This window comes from Protopterus annectens, chromosome 7.part0, assembly GCF_019279795.1.
Source record: "Protopterus annectens isolate FY-2018-M chromosome 7.part0, PAN1.0, whole genome shotgun sequence".
In the NCBI taxonomy this organism is placed as follows: Eukaryota; Metazoa; Chordata; order Ceratodontiformes; family Protopteridae; genus Protopterus; species Protopterus annectens.
Window position 1 is genome coordinate 247,193,367 of NC_056739.1, and position 18,652 is coordinate 247,212,018.

Consider the following 18,652-nt stretch of genomic DNA (forward strand, 5'->3'; position numbering starts at 1 on the left):
CCTATATCATAAACACGGACTATAAAATGTTTATGTCGATATATGCAAAGAGGCTTAAAAATGTTCTTCCCAACTTAGTAGATGAAGACCAAACAGGTTTCATAATAAATAGAACTTATGATGACATTAAAAGAATAATAACTTTAATTGAGTCAACTAAAAACATAAAAAATAACCTATAGTTAGTTTAGATATAAATTGTGCTTTTGACACAGTTAATTGGAATTACCTTTTTATTCTTTTACAGGAACTCAATTTTTCAAATAATTTTATAAATCTTATTACTCAGTTATATATAGGCTCTCAAGCTTATGTCAAAATTTGCTCTAATATTTCTCAGTTTATTCCTATTACTAAAGGGACTAAACAAGGTTGGCCATTATCCCCATTTTTATTTACTTTAGTTATGGAGCCTTGGGCAAACAATTAGAGATAATATCAATATAAAGGTGTTGATTTAGGTCTAAATAAAACTTCAAAGATACAAATGTTTGCAGGTGACATTCTGATTAATTTGGGAGGTAAGAATCCAACAATTCAAGATTTATTTAATGATATAGATTATTTTCAAAAAAACTCAGGTCTTAAATGTAATCACAATAAAACACAAATCTTGTTATCTGGTTGAAAAATAAATATAATATTCTAAATGAATTGGAAAAATATATACCACAGTCCCAACAAATAAAATATTTAGGAATACTTATTGCTAATAATATAAAAGAAATACTAAAATTGAACTTTGGTAAAGCTTAATAGAAGATAACCTAATACATAAATGGCCTAAAATAAAATTCTCAGTAGAGGAGAAATTATCAATTATTACGATGATACATCTACCAGAAATATTATATATAGTTTTATCTATTTCTATTCCTCCACCTTATACAATAATTAAAAAGTTTAAAAAATGTCTTTGGTACCCAATTAAACCCAGAATTTCTTTAACATATCACATGTACAGTTGGGCTAATGGAGGTATTGCATTACAAAATTTAGAAATATATTCAATTTCCTCAGTTATTAATAAATTTCATATCTTTTAGATAGTAAATACTCAGAAAAATGGAAAGACTTTATTCTGTCTTCAACACAAAATTTAAATAACAATAATGACCTCTTTAAGATAAATATAGTAAATAACACTTTCATATGGAATCTAAAGGAATATTATTCTTTTTGCTGTACTCAAAATTTAATATCAAATTATATTAATATAATTTAAAATCCTTTAAAATTTTCATTCTTCGATTTCAGTCTTATGAAAGTTGGTTATTCCTTATTTTCCCCATAGCATGCACACAGGAGGTTAGTTTCACAACAAATTTTCACAAAATGTCAATGTTTGAAAAAAACATTTGATTTATTGGCAACAAATGCTGAAAAACAATGAATTACAATCCATTAATACTTTATTAGAAGATAATGACCTTGATCCATTACTATTGACTTCACTTACAAGAAGCTAGAAATTATATCAAAAACAGACTTGATTTAATACCTTCTTCAGTTAAAATTTAATTCCCAAAATCATTCAGTACTTGATTGCTCTTACTCAACAGAAAATTTTAATTAAAATTAGTCTGTCATGTATATATAAAACTATTAAATCAAACTTAGATATATTCCCAGATAGTTATTGGAAATATTTATCTAACATTAATAATTGTAACCCTTCAGATAAAGATAAATCAAATTTTCTTCAGTCTGCAGGCAAAACTACTTTATCTCTTAAATGGAGAATGTTTACTTGGAGATTCTTAAATAGATCATTCATTACTCCATATAAAATAAATAAGATGTTTAAAGAAAATATACTTTGTTGGAGATGTATGAAGGTACAGAATTCTGATTGGGTGCATATTTTCTATGACTGTTTACATATAAAATATTTTTGGGAAGATATTAATAATTTTTTACAAGCAATATTTACTGATAATTTTCTACTTACTAAATCATTAGTTTTATTTAACTCTCCAATTCCATCCTGTGTAAAATCAAATAAATACTTGCTTCTTTGGCCTGTACTGTCCATAGCCAGGAAAGAAATCATGAGAAATTGGAAATCATCACAAATTCCCTCTTTCCAAAACATTAAAGATCTTCTCTTGGAAGTATCCAAATTAGAATTAATGACAATTAAGTCTAGATCTTCTAGGAATGCAGCAATGTATAACCATTGGATGAATGTATTTGATTTATTAGAAAATCAATAACTTGAAGGTATTAATCAGCTCTTATACAGTTGTTTTAACTTGAATTATTTGTTTATAGTATAGTGAACATTTTTGTACATAGTTCATTGTCTTTTTTTGTTTTTAACCTATTTTATCATAAATATGTTCAGTTCTATGTTAATAACTGTATGTTTCAGTAATGACTTTAATAAAACTTACTTCAAAAATAAAGTTACCAGAATTGGTACAGCTACATTTAACCCAATTCCCATCAGGCTGCTTACATCATACCTGGATGTGCTAGATGTAGTTATATACCAGCTCATCATATGCTTGCTTGGGAAGGAAGTTTTTTCTTCTAAACCATAGGAGACCTTGGAGATGTTATCTTTAAGAAAGCTGGTTTTGCTGCAGAAGATGTGAACATTATAAACACATTTTATATCTTCCATTTTCTGGTAACATTCTTGAAAATATCATTTATATGCAAATGGATTCATATCTTAGTAGAAATATCTTTTCTGATCTTTTCTAATCTGTTTTTAGCCCAGTCATAGTACAGGGGGTCCCCCCTCTTCTTTTGGAGAGAGATCACTTTTTTTCATGATTGACCATGGCATTCTTTTGGATCATTTGAGGCATAGCAAAATTAATTTAAAATGGGTGGCGAAAGCCAAACACACTCTGGCTAGGCTTATAAATGCCCTAGGGCAGATAGCCTAGTATGAACCTATGAACCTATGGTGTAGTACATAGCATGCCATCCTGGAATTGTTTGCATCTTTCCTTACGGGACATACTCACATGATTGTATTTGGGGCTAACCCCTCCTTTCCCTAGACTCCGACCCCATGGTATGCCTCAGGATTTCAGTTCTGGTTCCATTGTTGTGTTTTTTTTGTGCATGTTTCTATTTAGGGATGTTACTAAATGAAGAAATTGACAGCATCATTGTTATGCTGATGGCATTCAGAGGTTCCGGTCCTTTCCTTTAAAATCTATGTCAATCAGTAAAGTATAATGCATGAACAAATGTTAATATGGTTTGTTTTATTTTGTTTTAATATATATGTGCCTATGTCTTAAGTGATAATTTAAAGAAGGTGTTTTAAGAAAAACAGAATCAATGTCATTCAATGTCATTCTAAAGCAAATTAGCTGTAGAAATGGAATGTTTCCACTACTGGAGATTCAATTACTGTGTTATGTCAGCACCTTCATGGCAGTTGCCATGACACCACCTGTAACTAGTTTGCTCTGCTATTGTTCTCTCACACTGTGTTCAGGGGTGACAAAACAGAATCTATATGAAAGGAACAGAACCTAATGGTGATTCTTAAGGACCAGGTGTCTAAAATCATCAAGTATTATTCTTTCCACCTGAGGAATATTGTCTTTATCAATGCATACGAATAACAGTTGTGCAATAACAGACAATCCATGGAGTTAAGGAATGTGCCCCTTACCTGGGGATGGTACAATATCACAATTATTCTATAATTAGCAGGGGGGCTTGTCATCTGAAAAAATTTTTGAACTTTGGATGTTCCAATGAGTAACCTCAGTGCATATGCAGAAGCATGAACATATCTGAGTGTCACAGTTAGGAACAAAGAAATTGTTGATTTGATGACCACCAATAGATCACACATCTAGTTATACATATATATCAGACAGACATAACATTTGTAATATGTAAACATTGCCATAGTGATCACAGCTCATATTTTTTTGTTTCTATTCCTGTGCACTTGTTTCATGAGATATATCAAACAGTTATTTAAGTAACTTGACACCACTCCCTCAGTGGTACAATTGCTGTCGTGGCTTCTTTTTCTTTCACTTCAGCTATGTTTCCTCTGTAGAGTTCATAGTCCTTAAATTAACAAGCACCATTAAATCACTGACTTTTTCAGCACCAGATCTTGTTTCCTTCAGAAATAATGTTCAGCTACTTCATGAATAATCAAGAATGCTTCAGAAGCTGCACATCTACAGGAAACTGTTAATGGTAAAAACACCCATCAGCTGTTTACTAGCAGTAGTTATGTCCTCCCAAACACTCTAAATTGTGGGCAATTGCATCAGCTACTAGAATGACTTTTGGAGTTATAAGCAAGCCTAATTGACCATTACAAGCAACTCTATAATTTTATTTTAAAATTTACTAGCTGCTTCTCTAGTAAACTCATAACCATGTACCTTTCAGCCATTGTCCCAGGTTTGCTAACTTATCAACTACTCTGATGGCTAACATGTTTTCAATTATTTCCAATTTTTTAAGGTTTTCTAAGTTTTCAATGGCTTTCTTAAGTGAAAGAGAATCCTTCTTGTGAATGATGTGCCTTAACTTTCCAATGTTATTAAACAAACATTTGCATTTACTGAATAATTTATTAGTTATTTGTTAGTTCTGCTCATTCTTTTCTATACTGTTCAACAATTGTATTACATGTAATAATTTGGATATATAATAGATTGGTTCCATTGTATTTTAACATGCCTTGAAACAACAAATATGAAGAGTATTCCTTGAGTCAACCAACTCATAACTAACAGTTCTCAAGAACAGGGTCCCGGTCAACACAAGCTAAATAAAACCAGATCATTTTTTAACACAGCCTATATTAACATGGCAATAAAATCAGATGAGCACTTTTACCTCATCTATCTGGACTTCATCAGAACAAATGAACATTAATTATTTCAGTGTATAAATACTTGAATTGAATCCATCACATGACATATCCAACAAATAAAAGGCTTAAGAATCAAGCATAATGAATGTGACACAATCAATCAACTGCTTTTATTCCCCTGTTAATAAATGTTGTGTTCAAAAATTGCTGATTGTATTTAGGTTGTGTTGACCAGGGCCCTCTCCCTGAGGATCGTTGTTTTTTAACATGCCTTGACATCTCTTCTTTTACTCTCATCTCTGTGGTAAAACAAGCTCTGTTAGCTGTAGCTGGCTGTCAGCCTTTTAAATCTCTGGCTTTAGCTTCAACTTGTTTCACTCTTATACACATTTTATGTTTACTGAAAATCCCATGTCTACATACCTCTCAACCTGGAAACATCAAAAATCTGGACAAAGGCCGATGACAAATAGGTACAAATCTGTATGCTGATTAACATAAAATTTGGATGCATAATTATGTAACTCCACCCACTCCCATGGAGTTGTGGGATACCAACTTTCTAATGCAAACTGAAGAACAGACAACCAAAATATGACCCCAGAGTCTCTGCTACAGCCATTCCAATGTCCCATTACTTGGCTATTTCACCACCATTTACCATAAACACTAACGTGCATACTGCTTTACTTCTACAAGGATTTGGATTTTATTTTACATTTTATAGCACAAACACTAATAGACATCTGCTAAACCACGCAACAGTCTCACAATGAAAATAGACTTGCATTAAAACTTCTCTGTCCTTAAAACTCACATTCACTGAAACAGCATTGAAACCCACATCCAAAGAAAATGCATCTGGCCAGTGGTGGATAAAGATTACCTTTGGGCTGTTTTCAAATCACAGGCCCCTTGCACACGAAACATACATGCGTTCTTTGATACATCTGCCTGACCGTATTAAATTATATTCCTTGTATAATACAACACACTTGTTAGAGCTTGTTTTAAATTTGTTTTGAACATTTTTCCAGTAAGCAATAAAACAAAATGCATAAACCAATAATGACAAAATTGCCCAGTTTAGAACATTTCCATCATAAAAGTCTACTCAAACTTCTACAATCCACCAGTATCAGTAAATATGCACACAATCTTGGCAAAAGTAAAAGTCATCTAAATAATTCCACATTAAAGAGATCTGTAACTAATGAAGATGTTGCTGCATTGCTGCTAGCAAACAACTTTATATTTCACTGTTTCCGTTGAAGAATAAATTGCCTATGTTACATTAAAAAATGATAAGCTAGTGATATTTCAATAAGGAATGGATGGATGGCAAACTGTTAACAGGTTTATAGTTACTAGGTATCTCCGCCAAAGGAGGACATTCTCAGGACTGCAGCATCCACCCCTTTAAAAGTACAACACAGTACAGTATTAGCAATCCATGTGGGAATAGAACCCACAGCCTTCTGCAGCAAAAGCAAGTATACTACCTGTTGTGCTACTAACAATGCAAGTAGACTTTGTATAAGCAGCATTAAACTTCTCTTTCCCTGAAGAACTGTGCAGCACAAGAAATCAGGAAAAAGCTAAAATTTACTGGGGGGGGAGGGCAAAGGTACCAGTGTCATAGCAACATCCTACAATAAGCTGTATTCTACCTCTCCACTTCTGTGTTCATATTGCCACTCCTTCTCCAAACTCCAACCCTTAAACCCAGAAGAAAACTGATGCTACAGTGCCCCCCACCCCAAACCAAACCTAGATCACTGGTGGTGTCACAGTTGGGGTTAAAACCCCTGCACTGGTTAAACTGATGTGACATTACAAGTTCAGTACAACTCTTTTTGTACTGATTAGACACAACACACAAACCAATGGTATCCCATTAATATTTATCAAAAAGTTATTCACAGGTTAAGCATGGCATGTTTTGTGTAGAAATGTATAATGCGTTGTTGGGGAGGGGGCAGTTCCTATTTTTTTTGAACAATAGTAAAGACACGGGATCAAAATTACTCATGAAAATATTCATAGCACTCCTGCTTCCATCAGTGAAGTCAGCATCTGACTGCATGACATACAACTGCAGTAGTGCAGTGTTTTTTAACCTTACCAGCATTTTCATTTTGAGCACACATCGGACATACTTTTTAGACAACTTTCCTTTTGAGCTTATATCAGTTTTACTTGATTAACTAGTTGGAACTACTTTCTAATAACATTTGGAATTAGTTTTCTTCAAAGACTTGGTTTAACAAGATTTTCAAATTACAACTTAATAACATTAATATTTTATAACTCTCTCCTATCCTAGACACATTCATTTCAAGCATGCCCATTCCAAGTCATTACACTGTGAAATAAAAGGCAGGTGTCCTGTAATCTAATCAATGAAAACAAATCAACCTTATTAAACCACTAAGTTATTTTTTAGAATGCAGGTGTATATTCATGTTGTTACAACATCTGTGCAAAAACATTGAAACAATCGCTTCCATCCATATTGGAAACTTTCCATAATCACAGTCCTTGCAAACAAAAAACTTGTCACACTCTCATGCTCTCTAGGTTTAATAAATCTGGACTGCTTACTAAGGAAAGCTGTAAACACTATACTGGTTTTCACCTCAGTCACATATAAAAAGAATGGAATTTAAATAACATCCATAGCATACAGAGCTTTCTTCCTATGTACATTTTTTTCTGTAGTAAGATATACAGCTGTAAACATCATAATGACTGGGAAATACAACAGCATATACTGATAACATTGCCCTTCATTCTTCTGTGGTATTTCCTGCTCTTTTTGTTCCCCATTACAACCACCAAAGTAAATCAAATTGTACACCATCTTCTAATTTAGCCTGAAAGTTTATTGAAAAGAAAGTGTCAGACTGGCAGTCCTCAAACTGTAAGACCAGATTGCCTTATTCTTGCCCACCACTTGGGCTCACAATGAACAAGAACATTAAGTCTTAGCCCTTGTTTTACACAGTGAACACCATTGTGTTTCTTTCTACTGATTCACCGTAGAATGTAATGTGTATTGGAGCTTTTGCCCTACAAATACGCTGACTCGTCTGATAAACACGAATGTCTCAATACCAAAAAAGCACCCAACCAGCAGAAACTCTGGACTCTATGAACTTAAAATAAAAAACAGATTGCTTTAAAACCACCCAACCAACAGCAACACTGGACTCTACTAACCTAAAAATGGATTGTTTTAAAAGAATCCATTTTTATTTTAAGTTCATAGAGTCCATAGTTTCTGTTGGTCGGGTGCATTTTTCATATTGTGTTTAGTTGGGTTTTTTGCACCACATACACATTCAAACATGAATGTCTCCATTAACACCTTCCACATTGTTTTTTTTAATTCCACGAACTCCTGCAAGAAAATCAATGTAGCACACAGTGTATGCAGCTGAAATTAAGTATGTCTCCACTTTTGTCTTATCTGGAGCTGGAGGTTCTCTTGGGGAAGGAAAAAGTGCTGTGCGTGTGCATACTGCCTGAATAAAACAGGTAAAGTTAAGTCAAGCAATGGCCAGAATTTTAAATGGCTATCTGTCTGCCTTGTGATGACATCATCTCACACAGTCCAAAACGAAAAAACATGGAATTTGGAAATTAAAGGGGCCACACGGAAATTCATGGCACCCCAATATTTTGCCCTCAAAACTGGTATTTACCGAGCAATTCAGTACAGTTGAGAGGTATGCATGTCTTTCAGCACTTTTTTCTTACCTCTGCATTCACAATTATAATTTATAGTTGCTTTATTTTTATTGCTACTGTGATGATGTGATATATTGCCAGCTATGCCAGAGGAAGTATCACAGTGGATATGTAACATATGCCAACATAACTAGCCGGAGTTTTATAAAGAATTATATGTAATTTGTATATCAAACTGATTTGTACAAATACTTGTGTTGAAAATGTATTTGTAAAGCTGCTTGTATTAAAAATGTACCAACAGTGGATCCTGCTGGACAGAAAAAATACACCTGTATGTCAGGCTGTATTATAACTGTTGAAATTAATATAGTATAACAGAGGATACTGGAAGAGAAGAGGTTAATCTCAGTCCATCTAACTTTGAAAAATAGTCTGCAATTAAATTATCTGGTTTAGACCATAAAGATTGAATCTTACATTCTGATTGCAGCCAGAGACAAAATGTTTTTGAAAACGAAGACTAGGAATCTTACTGTATTGTCCTTAGGGGTGAACTAATTGCTACCCTGGAAGGGTAGAAGTTTTGAAATTGTTTTATAGCATCCAGATGCTGTAACACATCCCAGAAAAGCACTATATGTGTGTATGGTAACACATATGTGCTAAATTCTGGTTCAGTTTATAGCAAGGGGGGGTAGTGCGGGAACCATAGTCAGATGGCCAGATGTATGTGATGTCATTCTGTAATCCAGCACTGAAATAATGTTTTAATACTAGATGAGACAGAAGTCTCAGGGCAGTCTGATTTTGAAACCAAAGGAAGACCAATCATCTACTTCATCTTGCTTTGCTCTAGTAAGGGAACTAGGGGACAGTATTTTTTTATCAGTCAAGAAATATAGTGAAATTTATTAAGAACTGTTATTCTGTATCTGTGTAAATCTAACCATCTGTGTTATTTTTAATAGTTCCTGTGAATGAAACTCTGGTGTATATTGCAAATAGATATTTAGTAATTTTATGTTCCTTTATTATTTATTATTAAATATATTTAATATTTTCATTGTGGCTAGTCTTTTTGAGAATATTTTAACCTTTGAGAGTACTTATATTTATTTGGTGACATTGCAACCACTCCTGAAAGCCTTGCTGCATTGGTCAAACACTACCATTTGTATTAGTATTACTTTTACTCAGTATAATGGGGTACCCCTGTAAGAGCCTTAGAGTAGCTGGCTTTGGAGTGTGCTGGTGGCAGTACCCACATTATAGTCTTGGCAGAAGGGGGCATAGTTGGTAAATCTGTGCCAGCCTTTCCCAGGTGTGCGTGTGTGTGAAAATCAAATCTCAGACATTATGAATGTCAGCTACTTGGAGCAGGGACATAGGGCACTGGTTTCACTGAGAGAGTGGTGGTGGACTTGACTTGGAACACTTGGCTGAGGACTCAACTTTTCAGCTGTGTCAGTGGGGGAGTCTTACTGGGGCCTAGAGACAGAGAGGGGAAACCCAGCCCTGAACAGAGTGTGTTCCCTGTGTGCTCTTAAGGGAAATTGTGCTTGGTACATAGAGCTGCATCTGTAAATAGTGTGTGTATCTATTTTTGTTCCAAGAGAATGCCCTCTCCACATATTTTATATATGTCATTCTGCCTGTAATCATTTTGCTTTGAATTATTATTTGTGTTTCATCTTCTGCATACCTCTGTAAATTAGCGACATATTTTTTGCATTCTGCACATAGCTATTCTTTAAGAATACTGCTCACATCTGTTTATGCATGGCAGTTTGAACTTCTTTCATTTCTAGCATTTGTTCATGTTTATTCTGGGGTCTGCCTCCATCATTTCACTTTATTTCCCATTATTAATTATCTATATCTTGTCTTGCTCTTTATTAACTTCTTCTCTCCTTGAAATGCTAAATCTTCTTTTCTTGCATTTCTGAAATATAAAGGGATTTGACAGACCCCAGCAACTTTTCAGTACCCAACCACTGCTGCATGGTTACATTATTTGTGCCCTGAGTTATCTATCAATATTTGTAAAAGTATGTTCCCTAGCTGCTGCCTCTAGCCCTAGTTTAATCTATGTTGAATAATTTTCTTTCTGCTGATAATTTTAAATTTGTGTATTCCATATTCTAAATTTTTCCTGGGCTCTTCTGCTGTGTAAACATTAAAGCACTTATCTATAATTTTTTGTACTGCTTATGAGTGCTGCATACTTTTAACATCCAAGTACCCATTTCCATGGATGTAGGCATGTAGCATGTCTCTTTTAGTTTATTTCCGATGTTTAGCAAACTAGAAATTTCTGCAGATATTTTTCTGTTGCTCTCTTTGAGATTTGTCTTTAAACTCTCATTTCTCTTATAATGTTATATGATGATTATTCTTGTGTAGCATTTCTGCACAGTGGTGCAGTGGTTAGCATTGCTGCCTGACAGCAAGAGGTTCTCTGGTTCAATTCTCAGTTAGGATGCCTTCTGTGTTGAGTCTATATGCCTTCCCTGTGTTTTCATGAGTTTACTCTGGTTGCTCTGGTTTTCTCCCACATTCCAAAGACATGCGTCTGGAGCATTTTGCTCCAGGAAAGTGGGGTCTGTCCCAGTCGGACCTTCTCTATAAACAAATGTTAAATAAAAATTAAATTAAAAAAAAAATAGTGAAAGCTTTGTTTTTATGAAAATGTCAAAATGGCAACTTTGTTTTGAACTTTTTTCTCCAGTCTAGTTTCTTCTCCTTCTTCTTCTCCTGTTTGTGGTAGGGAAGAAGTACTTCTGATGATATGAAACAACAAAACAATGTTTACTCTTTTATGCTACTTATTTCAAATGACTAAAATTAATCCACTACCAACACCAACACCAATTCTCAAACTACAATGTTGGAAGATTTTGAGATAAGGGAAATCGCTTCACTGTAATTGAGACAGAAATGCAAATCCACACATAATAGATAGTGATAGGAACACAAATTGCAAGTGTCTCACAGACAGGCATGGCTTTTTACAGTATATACATAAAACTCGTTGGTCATGGCAGATTTAGCAACAGAGCTCATAACACTAAATGAGTAGCTCTGCTTTATACACTGCAGCATCTTTACCAACTGCCAGTCATTATTAAACAAGTATAATTTGTTGTGCTATTTCTTTTAAAATCACATAAGAGCCCCTGCATAGAACATATAACTGGAAAATGACTCATTGGAAGGCTTTAACTATATCTTATCAAGTTATAACTTGACAAAGGTTCAACTGTATAGAAACAACTAATCAAACCAAATGAATCTTCCAATTAAACCAACTTGATGACACTTTTGTAAAAAGTGTGCTTTTTTCAGGATGCAAGTCCCTCTGCACCTCCATGTGTAGATCAAGCCTTCCCACATGTTCTTAATTTACATATACTAACTCCAAGGTCACACATCCTCGGAGAAAACACTCAGAGCGAAATAAAATCTCCTATGGTCTTAAAAACCACAATAGTAGTGATTTCCAATGGAAAACATCAGTCGTGGGTGATCATATGGAACTTCAATATGTTTTCAGGTAAGGCAAATCACTGTACTTTATTTTACAAGGTGTAAGGAAACATGATGAAAGCACTTTAATTCATGTGATGCATCAGCCTCTTTTTTGTGTTCTTCTTTATTGATTAGACTTTGGCAAATGACTGTCTTGTGTTCACAGTCTGATTCCTTTGGAGTGGCCAGTGGATTTCAGTGGATGAAAAACTTCCATAGCCATTGTGAATATACCATCATATGGACAACAAGTGGGACCTTAGCCATTGAAGCTGCAACCATTAAAGTTCTGGTCTTGGATTAAACATTCGTGATGGATTTATCAGTAATTTCTTCAGCTTCAGATATTACTTGGGTATATGAAATTTGTGGAAATTGATGAGATGTCAAAAACACTTGGGGTAGTACATTTCCATCATTGCAGTCATCCTACCCGTAGGGGATTGGGCCTCATTTATATGGATAGATATCTGCATAACATTATCTGATTGTGCATTGTGAAGAAAGCAATTCTCGTATACTGCAAATAAAATTGCACAATTGAAGAATGTCCTTGGACTAGTATATTGTGATGCCTAGAATGGGAAATCCTTAACCTATCTTAATGCTAGACTGACTACTTGGCACTAACTTTTTTTTTAAAGGAAGACATATATGCATATAAAATGAGGAAATATGTGCATATTGATTTATTGTAAATATAGCATGTTGACAACTCTCTGTAATTCGGTGTTTATTGCCTAAGAATTGTTTAATATGCATATTTTTGAAATATAAAAATTCAGTATGTTTCTTTTATAGGAAAATTCAACAGAGAAGGAAAAATGATCCCTTTAACTCACAGTCACAATGATAAATGATCATACACATATCAAAATAAATACATTCCCACACCCTAACGTTCATGTACATCTTTATTATTGGTGACCAATGTTTAATTATTAGCACAGATCATTAGATAGTTAACTGTAAGGGGAAATTAACAAACCATAACGCTTATGTTGTTTTCCTTTGTAGAAGAAAGGGATCTCACTTGGATTCAGGAGAGCCCTGGATGGCTCTAGGTGAAGATGCATCTAGCATTTAGGGAGCACATTATAGTGGAAATAATGAGTACTGAATGTTGATAGTATTATACATGTAGGTTGGGGGCAATATGAGCAAACAGAGAGAAAAAAGCTATCAGAAAAAGACCTAAAAGGTACCCAACTTAAGTCTCCATAATGACCTTCGACCCTAAAGAATGGATACAACCTCATGAAGATACATACTAGGATAGCACTGGTAGAAACTGTCAGTCCTGAAAGCAGGAAAAACAAGTTTTCCTATCTAAACATTTCATTCAATAAATGTATGATTAAACACACTAAACCCATATGGATATATGTCCATATGTCAAAAAAATCATCAGATCATCAAACAACAAATGGTTGGTCACTAACCGATCAAAAATAAAAAGCAAGATAAAACACTTTTTTTGCAGGGACAAGCCCCTTATAATCCTGAGGGCCACTGCTATTATTATATATACCAACTCTAGGATAACATTACAGAGGGAAATAGGCAAATTCCCTGATCCCCACTATACTACAGTCTCACACACATTTAAAAAGCCAGCATGTGTAATCAGCTGATTCTCAACCACACATACAGGCTTTTTTCCTATTCAATGCTGCGGTGGTGGTGCTGCAGTACCATTGTCACCTCACAGTAAGACGTCCTGTTCGATTCTCAGCTAAAGCATCTTCTGTGTGGAGAAATGCGTGAATGGGCATACCTTCGTTGAAGGTTGTGCATCAGGGCTGGCAACTCGGTACATAAAAATCTACTGCCAATCATTAGCAGACTGGAGTTCCACTGTGGTGACCCCTAACCGGGAAAAGCCGAAAGGTACAACAAGTTAAAAAGGAATATAACCCATGTGTGTGCATATATTTGTGTGTGTGTGTGTGTGTGTGTGTGTGTGTGTGTGTGTGTGTGTGTGTGTGTGTGTGTGTGTGTGTGCGTGTGTGCGTGCGTGTGTGTGTGTGTGTGTGTAGAGAGACAGAGTCTGTAAAATAGCATATATGATGTTGCATTGATTAAAATCCTTAATCCTACACTCATCATATTATATATCAAAATAGTAATTTTACTTATTCAGAAGACATTTTGAAATAAATGCAACTTTCAGGTATGTGAGTCTTTTTAACTGTTAAATAGTCCCTATAGCTGTCTGGTTTCCTCAGTGATCTTCCAGCATTTAACTGTACTGTTCACACTGGATATTGTGACAGGCTTTATTTAGAGACATGACATGAGGTGTCTGTAACTCTTGACTATCACAAGTCTTACAGTCTCTTTTTGCTTGTGGCAGGACTGTATTTTTACTTGAGCAAGGCTCCATTAGTCAAAACCTGGTTAATCCCAATAAAACAAAACTACTTATTTTCAGCTCATGTAGACCCCCCCCAGTGATAATTTTAGCATCATGTTCAAAAACAATACCCAGATCACCCCAACCACCCACACTAAACTGTTAGGTGTAGAAACAGACAACAACCTGAGATTTGACATTCACATAGTCCAAAACCATTAAGCAAGTTCACAAAAACCCCTGTGTATCAATAAACAGCTAAACTGGATTGTAGGAATGTATATTGTATAAATCAAATAATATTTACTTTCCCTCCTCTCACTCTCACTCTGTTTTATTTTATTCTCATCTTTATTCCACACTTGTTGTTGTCTTTTGTCTCATTTCACTAACAGTTTGACTTGACTTATCTACAACATACACACAGTTATACAAGTGAAAATCTATTTTAATCCATTTTTTTATGTTAATAAGGACTTTGTTTTGTTTGTGTGTGTCTATAATATATTTGATAATAATCTAATAATCTTATGAATTTTTATTATTTTTACTGCATACTACTAGCTGCTGAAGTTCTTCTCTTTCTTGACTAATATATGGTATCTGAAACTATTTACTATGTACTGCTTGCTATTCTTGATTATATTGTGTTTGTTTCTCTGTGTCCAGTCGGACTTTCCTGGTAAACAAATATAAAATAAATAAATAAAATAAAAATGTAATTAATTCTACACAATTTTTAGCTTCCCAACAAGCAATATAAGATCTTGGCTCATCTGCTTTACAAACTAATTCGCTTTCATGCTATGGATATTTCCTATGTTTTTCCATGGTGTTTGTGCCTGTAATGTCTCTAACCTATAAATCTCATAGTCCTCTGCAGTTCTGTCATAGTAGTATTTCTTTGATGTTATTAGCATTTCAGAAATCAGTAGCACTGGTCAAGTAAGTAGACTGTTTTTTAGTCCTCTGCCAAAAATAGCTGAACTATTTCTATGCACTGGAGGATTTCTATATTGGTCTTCATCTTGAATTTCTCATAAGTGTTTTCACTGGTTGAATATTCCTCTCTTCTTGTTCAATAGATTGTGAACAGCATGCAATTAATTTTATTTGTATGAATTTCAACGTTTTCTGAAATCTTCTGAATTCCTGTCTCTGAATTGAATTGCATTTCATTTTAAGAAGACACAATCAGGTCCATCCTTTTTGAGAATATACAACTTAATTCATTGATCACACTATCTGTTACTCTGACTGTTTCAGGGACCATGGAATAATAATCAAAACATATGAGCTGCATAGCTTCATTAAACTAAAAAAACAAACAAACAAACAAAAACAAAAAACAAAAATCAGTGCCCATTTTTTCTCTTTTGTATTGCTGTTATGGTATACATAACAAAACTCATAGCTCTGCAAGGCTTGGTATATCTAAATTGACATTTCTGGCTAGAGTATTATATCGCTTGCTTTTTCTTTGCAGTATATAATTCCCATATATTTCTGATCAGATGTCCAATCTCAATCAATGTATTATGTGGCTGAGTGACGACTGATAGGAAAATCAAACTGAGAGCATATGCAAAGTCTTCTTATATGACTTCTATAATGTCTTCCTTACCTGAAATGTAAATCTGCATGTAAGTACTTATAATGTCTTCTTCCATTTTTAAACTTTACTTACGTCATGTAACTTGGGGGCTTTTCCTCATCAGGTAACTTCTGAAATGTGTTTGATCTCAGTAGGTCTTAACTAATTAACAAAACACAAATAAATAAACACTGCAGGACATATATGAATAAATGGCAATTGAGAAATTGGAATTTTACAATAATTTATAAATGTGATGATGTATTATACTGACTGTGATATATTACATTGTCTGTGCCAAACAAGCTCTTGGAAAAGCACCAAAGATGACCTTTTAAAACTTACAAATATTGTCTGTACAAGCTGATATTAATTATAACAGTGAAAATGTGCACTGGTACTTTTTGAGCCTAAATAAGCTTAAATGATTTCCTATACCCCAATCTCATGTGCAAAATGGTAAGAACTGGTTGTGGATGGATAGATTTCCTATTAAGCTTTAACCTTAAATATATTAGTTTATATCTAGAAATAATATGTGATATACCTCATAGAGTACAGTCTGTAAGATAATAAAATGCAACATTAAACATAATTTTAATACAGTTACATGACATACAAACGGTTGAATGAGAGGTACTTACGTTTTGCACTGTGCTGCTGGTGGTGTGATCTTGAAGTTTACATCAGGGTAATCAGTACTAAGATGCACAGAAATAAGACAGACAATATTAATGTCTCCTTTTCTTGTAAATGCCTTCTCTTTCCTACCCCACATACTGCATGCTTGATGCCAAGGCTGACAGATAATAGTATTAATAAACAAAATGTATCCTGTTCCTAACACTAGCAGAAAAGCTAGGAAATCCTGTGCCATTGTTTATATTATGTTGCTGTTTTACACTATTTTATTTATTCTTTGGTGACTTGGTTAGTCCCACTAGGCTAGTAGCCTCTTTTCATGGGAGACCGAAGGTGCCATTTCTGCCACTGAGGGAGGTTTGGCCAGACTATCAGGTAACTTCCCAGACTGCTTTTAATAGATGCTGTGGGATCTTTTATATTCACCTAAGCTGCCAACAGCTCAAACAGATGAAACTTCAGTTTAATGTGTCATGGAAAGGATGGCACAATTCAGAGTGTAGCATCCACTTAATGCTGCACTGTAGTGCCATCAGTGCAATCACCTGGAGTGGGAGTAGAGCCCATAGTCTTTTGGTCTTCTAAATTAATGACAAGCATGCTACCTGTTGCACCACCGACAGTGTATCTAAGAGAGAGAGAGAGAGAGAGGCAAAAAAATAGTTATGTGCAGCTTCAGAAACAAATGCAAATATCCAGTTAAGCCTCAAAACATTAAAGTTTAATTGTACATAGAAAATACTTCTGGAAACATTTCTAGTTGTAGATTTATTCACATGCAGAAATAGCTACAGAAGACTCAATAAATAACTGTTTTAAGCACGTGGAATCTACACTAAATCAGGAAAATGCAAAACCTTTTAGAAGTCAGTGGTCTTTTCAATATACAGACATCAGTTCTTATAAATGCAAAGCTCTGCTATTTTCTCAAGTTGTAATCAAGAGTCCATTTAATAGAACAATGAGATACAGGACCCATTGTAATATGAATTTAAGCTCTTTTATTAACAAACAGAAGATATTCAGAGCAAGGTTCATTGTAAAATGTCATGCATGGTTCTAATTTAACAATTACCCCCTGAAAACTAATAATCATACAAAACAAGCATAATTACTACCATTATAATGATAGGTCAGTAGAAATAGTGTCATTAAGGTAAACCTCTATTTAAATAGTAAGTAAATATACATTACAAGATATAAGTGGATACAAAGCACAACATCTTCATATCCCTACAGATTTGCATTGATCATATAAAATTCTTTGCAAAGTAAATTATCAAGTATGGAACATCTGAGACTAAAGTTTAAGCATCAGACTACTTTTAGGGTACACTACCTCTTTTGGCAGCATGTTTTATACCTTAGGGTTGTCTGTCATCCATTCAAGTGTACAAAGCACAATTAAGTTTTGACATGTTCAGATGCACGTACATGCACATCATGTGGGTATATGGTATGTAAGTTACTATATGGTATGTAACTTCCAATGTGCTTCTTCAAATGTCATGAAATATATTATGTTGCTATTCAACAGTCTTCCAAAATACAACTCTCTGAAATAGAGGATGTCAAAAGATGAAACCCCTGAAGATCAGTTCCTCAGTGAAAAGTTCAGACAGAAAGTCAACCTTTCTCTCACAGTAAATAATAATAAGATTCATTTTAAGGTAAAAATGTAAAAATTCTGCTTTCATGGAACTACATTCTCAGTTGCTCTTGCTGGGTGACGTGTGTTTTATGAAATCATTTCCCAGCAGTCATTCATGCTCCCAATATTTTCTTAGCAGATAATATAATGTATAAATATTGATGTTGGAACATGTCAATCTACTGAAGCCAGAATCCCTCAAAAAGAGCTTACCAAATCCTATTTATTGAAAAGACATACTGAATCCAGACATGAAACATACACTAAGATAAAATTATTTAGTTACTTATTACATTTTTAATTGAGTAAATGAAATGGTTTGTAGATCATTCTGAGCCACAATCTGGGCTATGAAGGCAGATACAAAAA

At 34.2% G+C, this 18,652-nt stretch overlaps 1 protein-coding gene across 1 annotated transcript in view; it reads right to left on the reverse strand.

Moving 5' to 3' along the window:
* Nucleotides 1-18,652, reverse strand: part of LOC122805937 (vomeronasal type-2 receptor 1-like) — a 167,613-nt gene that overhangs the window by 12,074 nt on the left and 136,887 nt on the right. Inside the window, exons 7-9 of the mRNA XM_044076181.1 lie at nt 16,635-16,691; nt 16,538-16,552; nt 2,469-2,585 (exon numbers count right to left, since the gene is read on the reverse strand). Of these exons, the coding sequence (XP_043932116.1) occupies nt 2,469-2,585; nt 16,538-16,552; nt 16,635-16,691 (189 nt within the window). The remainder of the gene's footprint in view (nt 1-2,468; nt 2,586-16,537; nt 16,553-16,634; nt 16,692-18,652) is intronic.